Source organism: Piliocolobus tephrosceles, chromosome 3 (assembly GCF_002776525.5).
Source record: "Piliocolobus tephrosceles isolate RC106 chromosome 3, ASM277652v3, whole genome shotgun sequence".
NCBI classification, from domain to species: domain Eukaryota; kingdom Metazoa; phylum Chordata; class Mammalia; order Primates; family Cercopithecidae; genus Piliocolobus; species Piliocolobus tephrosceles.
Window position 1 is genome coordinate 119,633,616 of NC_045436.1, and position 8,996 is coordinate 119,642,611.

The 8,996-nt window shown below is 33.0% G+C and overlaps 1 protein-coding gene across 1 annotated transcript in view; it reads right to left on the reverse strand.

Moving 5' to 3' along the window:
• Nucleotides 1-1,088: 1,088 nt before the first annotated feature.
• HTN1 (histatin 1) overlaps nucleotides 1,089-8,996 on the reverse strand; it is an 8,356-nt gene continuing 448 nt past the window's right edge. The window contains 5 exon segments of the mRNA XM_026446909.1: nucleotides 1,089-1,358; nucleotides 4,377-4,481; nucleotides 5,494-5,523; nucleotides 5,596-5,616; nucleotides 6,812-6,875. Coding sequence (XP_026302694.1) covers nucleotides 4,410-4,481; nucleotides 5,494-5,523; nucleotides 5,596-5,616; nucleotides 6,812-6,862 — 174 coding nt within the window. The 5' untranslated portion in view covers nucleotides 6,863-6,875 and the 3' untranslated portion in view covers nucleotides 1,089-1,358; nucleotides 4,377-4,409.

Genomic DNA, 8,996 nt, shown 5'->3' on the forward strand with positions numbered 1-8,996 from the left:
CAGTTTCATGATACAAAATTAATGGATACAGATCAGTAGCATCTCTATTCATGAATCATATGCAAGGTGCCATATCAAGAACACAATCTCATTTACAATAGCCACACGCACAAAAAAATAAAAACCAATAAATACATCTAACCAAGGAGACGAAAGGTTTCTACAGGGAGAACTACAAAACATTGTTGAAAGAAGTCACAGAAGACACAAACAAATGGGAAACATTCCATGCTCATGGACTAGAAGAATCAATATCACTAAAATGGCTACATTTTCCAAAACAATGTTCAGATACAATGCCACTCCTATGAATTTACCATCCTTTTACACAAGAGTGGAAAAACTATTCTACAACTCATATGTAACCAAAAATTCACAATGGATTTGTACTTGTTATTTCTTCTGCTTGAGAATGTCTTTCTTCATGCTCACTCCCATTTTTAAATTATATCTTTTCTAAAAGGTCACCTATATCAGAGAGGTTATTCTTGACTATCCTACTTGAGACTGCCTCTATATCCTAGTCCTGCTTTATACTTCTTTAGCACACTTATTATTACCTAAGTCATGTGTTATTTGTTTACTTTTTGTCTGCATCTCCCAACTGCAATGTAAAAGCTCTGACAAAGGGCTCTGTCTCTTTTTCTGTGACTGCAGCATCTAGAACAGTATCTGACAGCTGGTGTCGCTCAATAAATTTTTGTTCAATGGCTATATTGACAAACTGATAGAGATGGTTTGTGTTCTGAGAGGCTGCCTACTGCTGTGGAGTCACATGGGGGTTATCTTCTGGACTGTAGGGCCTGAGATAAGAAATGCGGGAATGTACAAGGCTAAGAAATGTGCTGTGACAAAGGACACCAGAGACAAATCAAATGTTTGCATCAGTAGGTCTAGTAATCTGGATGTGATTGAGGACCATATGTTTGTAAGACAAAATGAATATACATGCTAAATTAAAAATAATCATTTCAAAAGAGCTATGGAATAAAGTACCACAGTCAGTGCTACTCAAACTGGGAAAATGAAGTGAAGAAATAAATCTTTATTTATATAAATATAAAAAAGAGAAATAAAGAGCATACACATAATAACATGCTTGAAATTTGTTGCTTTTGGAGAGGAATGAATTTCTATTACTCAGAAACAGCAGTGAAAACGTCTTAACAGTTTAAATTGCAAGTATCTAATCAAATGATAATTAGGAATGTAAAGTATCATGAAACACAGAATTCAGTAAATCATGGTCTTTCTTTTATTCTGCATTGCCTTATGATAATTCTTCAAAAAGCAGCGGTAGTGTGATGCAGTATGAGGAATGGGAATAAACCAGTAAAAAGCGAATTTGCCAGTCAAACCTGTGAAGAAAAGAAAATAACACTTTATCTTCCAAACTGATACTCCTGTAAATACATTTATACTCTTCCTTGCAGAAAGTATGTATTTATAGTTTTATTTACTATAATGCAGGGACCAAAATAATATTTGAGATAGAGTAGACAATTAAATGCTCATAAAGTGGGTATTGGAATAAGTAAAAATTATCATTGAGCATCTGCAACTTAAATTTAAATTTTTCTTAGGGTTTTCCATAATCATCTTATTTTATTCTCCCACTTAAATATAGCCTACACATTTCATCTATCTCCCACAAATGATATTTTAACTATATCCTCCCCTGATTAAATGTCGTCAGCAATTATCTAACGTCTGGAGGATCAAGATCAGGCTTTTTCTAATATCACACAGAGCAGGAATTCAATAAGAATAAAATGTCCCAATACATTAAAAAATATTTGAAATCTTTTGAACTATTTCAACTTTGAATTGTAGAATAGTATGCTTTTATCTCCAAAATATTGCTTTATTTTGAAGTATAATCTTTAGTATCTCATAGATTTTGGAACATTTTATGCTGTGAATATAGATAAAGAAAACTGACTTTATAAAAAGGAAATCATTACCATTTCCTATTTCCTTGAAAATTCCCATCTCCTTGTTGATGTTAGATTAGTAATTCCTATAGCAATTGCTCATTAGAGTTACTTAGGCATACAACGCAAATTTTTTATGAGTTCCCAGATGGTGGTTGTGCAGCTTCTCCAAAGATTACAGTTTAGGAAAGAAAATTTCAAATAACATCCACATACAGAGTTAGTGGCAGAGAAGCCCATGGTCACAACCATACACTTTCCAGATCAAGGGTTTCTATGTAATATCTCTCAGTAGTCTTTCCAATTCTATAAAAACTTAAGTATTATAATATGTATTTGTCGGTTAGAAAACTGAGGTTTGGGGAAGATTAGGAATATCTCAAGGTCATGAAACTAGTTGTCAGGGTCAGGATACAAATGTTAGGGATTCCCCTACCCAGAACTCAGCGTGTTAACACTAGTGAACAGAAGCTTTCCCTCAGATGCATTTTTATTTTATTTCATTTTATTTTTCATTTTACTTTAAGTTCTAGAATACATGTGCGGAACATGCAGGTTTGTTACATACGTATATGTGTGCCATGGTGGTTTGCTGCACCTATTGATCAGTCCTTTAAGTTACCTTCCCTTACCCCCTACCCTCCATCCTTGGTTTGTGTTGTCCCCTCCCTGTCTCCATGTGTTCTCACTTTTCAGCTCGCACTTATGAGTGAGAACATGCTCTGTTTCATTTCTGTTCCTGTGTGAGCTTGCTGAGAATAATGGCTTCCAGTTTCATCCATGTCCCTGCAAAGGACAGGATCTCATTCCTTTGTATGGCTGCATGGTAGTCCGTAGTGTATATGTACCACATTTTCTTTATCCAGTCTATCATTAATGGTCATTTGGGTTGGTTCCATGTATTTGCTATTGTCAATAGTGCTGCAATAAACATATGTAGGCATATGTCTTTATAGTAGAATGATCTGTGTACCTTTTGGTATATACCCAGTCATGGGATTGCTGCATCAAATGGTATTTCTGGTTCTAGATCCTTGAGGAATCACCGTACTGTCTTCCACAATGGTTGAACTAATTTACATTCTCACACACAGTGTAAAAGTGTTCTTTTCTCTCCACAGCCTCATCTGCATCTATTGCTTCTTGACTTTTTAATAATTACTATTCTGACTGGTGTGAGATGGTATCTCATTGTGGTTTTGATTTCCATTCCTCTAGTCATCAGTGATGATAAGCTTATTTTCATGTTTGTTGACCACATGAATGTCTTCTTCTGAGAACTGTCTGTTCAGGTCCTTCACCCACTGTTAGATGGGGTTGTTTGTTTTTGTCTTGTAAATTTGTTTAAGTTCCTTGTAGATTCTGAATATTAGAGCTTGACAGATGAGTGGATTGCAAAAATTTTCTGCCATTCTCTAGGTTGCCTTTTCACTCTGATGATAGTTTCTTTTGTTGTGCAGAAGCTCTTTAGTTTAATTAGATCCCATTTGTCAATTTTGGCTTTTGTTGCAATTGCTTTTGGCATTTTTTACATGAAGTCTTTGCCAATGCCTATGTCCCGAATGGTATCACCTAAGTTTTCTTCTCAGGTTTTTATGGTTTGGAGTATTACATTTAAGTCTTTAATCCATCTTGAGTTAATTTTTGTGTAAGGTGTAAGAAAGGGGTCCAGTTTCAGTTTTCTGCATATATCTACCCAGTTTTCTCAGCATCATTTATTGAATAGGAGATCCTTTCCTGATTACTTGTTTTTGTCAGGTTTGTTGAATATCAGATGGCAAGCAGAGACCCAAATCATGAATGAACTCCCATTCACAATTGCTACCAAGAGAATAAAATACCTAGAAATACAGGTAATAAAGGATGTGAAGGACTTCTTCAAGGAGAACTACAAACTGCTGCTCAAGGAAATAAGAAAGGACACAAACAAATGGAAAAACATTCCATTCTCATGGATAAGAAGAATCATTATCATGAAAACAGCCATACTGACCAAAGTAATTAACAGATTCAATGCTATTCCCATCAAACAACCATTAACATTTTTCACAGAATTAGAAATAACTACTTTAAATTTCATATAGATCCAAAGAAGAGCTCATATACCCAAGACAACGGTAAGCAAAAGAACAAAGCTCAAGCCATCACGCTACCTGACTTCAAACTATACTACAAGGCTATAGTTACCAAAATAGCATGGTACTGGTACCAAAGCAGACATATAGACCAATGGAACAGAACAGAGACCTCAGAAATAACACCACACATCTACAGTTTCAGAAGCATTTATATAAATCAGCACACTTGAAGGAGCTAACCCATGCTACGTTTCTTAAACTGGAATGGTTGTTGGCTTAATGGCTTTTGTTTTGTTTTGTTTTTTCTTGTTTTAACTGTCAGTGTTGATACTTCTTGAAAGAAAAGTAACTAGAGTCAGCTTACCTTTATAATCATGCCCCAAGATTACTGACGATATCAATTGTAATACAGATAATTTGATTTGTAGCCTCCATATGATGGAAATTCTCAATGTGAATGATGCTTTTTCTGTATACACACAAAAGGAGATAGAGAAAATGACAGTACAGGTGTTTCTCAAAAACTGTCATTAAAAGCTTAGATTGTTAAATGTTAAGACCTTTTATTTTATCTACATAAATGTTTTCAAACTTTTACAGTTTTCTTTTTTATCAGAAAAATGTTTAAAAGTAGGTAAAAATGAAGCATTTACTGTTTGTTGATATTTTTGTGACAATAGTACAGGTGGAAACACTGATTATAGGTAACCTCTCTAACCAGGGTTTAAATCTTCTTTAAAATATTACCTCCAAGCTACTATTTTGCTAACTATTGAGTATTATGGAAAGGATTAGGTTACTGTTTCCAGCTTAGGTGGTGCTTCTTAATCTCATTCTTTTAATGATCTTACTTTCTTTTACAATGCCTACATTCTTTCATACCCACTGCTCTTAACACAATAAGTCCTCATCCTTTTTTATGCATCTTTTTACTTGGTGCATTTTTAACGTGCATACTTGCTATGTCAGTAAGGAGAACTTTTGAACCCAGATTCATATTGATATTACAGGTCAAAATAATATGAGACTTTATATACATACAGTGAGAAAAATGTTAGAAAAATACAATTTTCTGTCTAATTTAGCACAGTTTAATTTAAAGACTGTATCATCCTCAAAAATTAAGAAGGTAGAAACTTACCACATTACATGAGTAGACTCTATGCTTCATTAAGCATATGTTATACTTAATAGAATTAGGATTTCAACTATTCTTTAGGTCAGTGTAATTATTTACAGGACAAAGATAAGTTCTCAGAGAATAATTGACTTATTTCAGGTGGAACTGAGTTTCTATTGAAATACTGTTAGGACACAAGATATTTGTGACTTTTTGCCTTTGCATCATAAATAAAAGAAATCAATGTGCACTTTAGCAATTAATGATTTACATATATTTGAGAGACAACTATTGATTCTTCTAGGAGAATAAATAGAGAAGAAAACTTATTCAGAGGGCATATTATCAGAAGAACACTTACATGGAATTTTCTTCTATGCCCATGATGTTTCTGTGAAATGAAAAGATTAAAAATTGAATATATGATCAATTATCAAGTTTTCCAGTAAATGAAAAGTCTTACCTCTTTATGTGAATCAGCTCTCTTGGAAAAAAAGAAAATGAAAAAATAATTAATATTTTAATTTTATAATTCAAGAGAAAGTATAAATATTGACTTAGCCACAATTATGATTAAACCAAATGGAGGCATGCTTTGGTTGATGACACACTAAATTAGTTATTTTAGCTTTATGACATCTTTAAAATGAGTGAAGGGTAAACTCTATAATTATTGTGCTATATTCAAATATTAACTCATTTTGGTTTATATATCCTTTTTATGTAAGGCAGGAAAAGTCTATCACTGATGAATAAGAGAGTGGAAACTGACTAATGAAACACTGGATTGTTTTTTATATGAATATGTTCTATGTAGCTCAAAAGCTACCAACATACGAATATTTTATTTGCTAATAGAGACAGGCATTATACTTTTCTCTGTTCTTCTTATATGTTTATTTTTCCACTTCTATCCTTTTATAATAAAATAATGTGATAAACTGTGATATCATAACCAATTCAGTTTTCAAAACATTCATTAGAATTTAGTGGATAGTTTGGAGTATTATTATTCTTTTGTGACCAATTTTCTATTAACTTCATAGAAAGAGGAGGAGGAGGAGGAAGAGAACGTGGAAGTAGAGAAGCAGAAAGAGTTCCAGAGAGGTCAAGTGCTTTTTCTACTAATACACAGTAGTAAATGACAATACGAGCTGGGAACCCATGACACTTAATAAATACAGAGATTTGTTTTATGGTTGAAAATAAGCAGCTTTATTTTAAGAAGAATTAAACAATTCTATGCTAACTTTAACAGTTAGATTGTGCAAGAAACGACTTGAAAATTCATATTTTGACACCCTGTAATACTTGGGTTCCATTTAAGTGCACCTTGTTCTTTCCTCAGATTTCTAACTTCAGATGGTCTACAGCTTTTCATACTTAAAGATATCTTCACAGTTCTCAGTCCCACATATTTAAAAAGCTTGCTAAATTTTCTTTTACTTTTACATTAAAGTAATTGTACTTGAGTGTTTGCAGGTACGTAATGAATATCTATTCCAAGTCCTTAAAGAACTTACGTAAGTTAATTCAAAGAAACTCTTTATATGGAAATATTAAAGCTTATAGAGCTGTTTTGAGGTCAACATGAGTATATGCAGAACACAAGGAATAAGAGACACTTGGGATAAGTACTGAGAATGAATGTATTCTTTAAAATTTCCAGATATACTTACAGTCATGGAAATCATGAGAGCCAAGATTAAAGCAAAGACAAGAAACTTCATAGTTGGCTGAGTCCTATAAAATCATACAAGAAAAATCAGTAATCATATTCTTTCTTGCATTCATTCATCAGACTTCTGTTGATGACACTGTGCTTCAAAGCAGTGGGAGACATGCTCTGTTTTCCAGGCTGGAGTGCAGGGGCATGAGGACAGATCACTGAAGCCTGGACCACCTGGGCTCAAACCATCCTCCCAATTAGCCTCCTTAGTTCCACTTGTAGCTGGAACTACAAGTGTGTGCCAACATGCCCAGTGAATTTTTTCTATTTTTGGTAGAGAATGTTTTTAATCTCAATATATTGCCCAGGCTGTTCTGAAACTCCTGGGCTCTAGGAGTTTCTAGTTGTTCTGAAACTCCTGGGCTCTAGTTTCTTCCTGCCTTGTCCTTTCAAAATGCTTGGATTACATGTGTGAGCCCCAGGCATGGTCTCCTGAATTGATAAGTAAATGTGAGTGCTCTGATTTGGAAATATTAATATGCTAATGAAACACACAAATGGACATCTTAAACAAACCAAGAGGACGGGAGTAAGAAGGTTACAAAGAAAGGCAAACTTGAGTTGGATAATATGGAATGACTAAAGGGAGGTGTTGGGAGCCTATAAAGAAATAAAATGGAGAGGAAAGCATGTTAAAATTGCAAACAGTTTAGCATGTAGGGAGGACAAAACTGGAGGAAAGATGACCACTTAGGTTCTTGTGTCATTACAGGGGACTTATATAATGACATTAAGAATGGTAATTAAGGTACAGTGTAAAGAGATATTTGGAAAGTAGAATAACAAGCAGTGGGGACTTGCTTTATAATATAATAAATCTGAATATGAGCCAGATTTCTATTAGAGAATAGCATAGATGGTGTAAACCTGAAATTAGAACATTAATGATACTGGTTAGAGAAAAATAAAATGAAGAGAATTCACAGGGAATATGTTTGTAGCGACTTTGAGAAGTTGAACCGGTGAAGATTATTTAACATTTCAAATAATATTATTCAACAAAGTTAGCCTCATCTGGGACTCTGATATGTTTTATAATTATGTATATGGAAGTGAATCCAGTTACTTTGCAGATGTAAAAAGGTATAGCAGATTACTTATTTCTAAATTATAAATAGGTAAACAAAAGCATTTCCATTGGAAAATACAATTACCACAAGACTTAGAATTACATGACATTTTTAGCTGTTAATTGTAGCTATAAAGTAATTCATTAATAGGTAATTTAAATATTTTTTTCTAATCTCTCTTACCTGTCACTTGTGGTAGAACATTACAGTAACATTTTTCATCTAATTATAATAAAATGTCCTACCCTTAAAGAGCCCTACATCTCTATCACGGAAAGCAGAACCCATGATTTATGGCATTTACCATATTATTTATTCATTAATTTTGCTTCACTCATTTAAATGGAAACTTCTACTATAGGACTAACTATAAAAATTATGTATTTCTTGAAGTTTTTCTATTACCTAATATATAAATCCTACTACAACTCATTTTATGAAACAAAAGGCATGAGAATTTTACTGTCGTTTATGGCTGTCAATTCTGTTGCAAGTACAAAATAAAAAAAAGTTCTAAGAAATTGGTCTTCTTTTACTAACACATAAATTAACAGATGAATGAACATAGATAATCAATATATAATTAATGGTTTTGAAAAACATATTTCCCAAGTAACACAATAATACAATAATAAAAATCTGGAACAGTAAACTCTTTCTTTTCTGCCATAACACAAATGAATGAAAATGAGTTAAATAAATTAGTAAGATTGAGATGACTAACTCTTATACAGTATATGCTTTGCATTATAACAGAACTGTTTTAAATGATGGGAAGGTCAATAGAAAAGTAATAAAATAGTTTCCTTTAAGAAGACAGTAAATTTTTAAAGATAAACTTTAATAATAATACGTTTGCCAAGAGAGAATTTATCAGTATCTTCTTGTAAAATTTGAAATTCTACTTTAAGTTAAATGTAGAATTAATAATTAAGAAAGTAGATACCAGGTATCTAGGCAAGGAAATAAAAAGAGTCCATTGAGGTCCCACCATCAGAGAGGATGTCATACATTGCCGTATTCCACATTAGTTACTTTGCATGATTATTGTTGGTGTTAATTCAT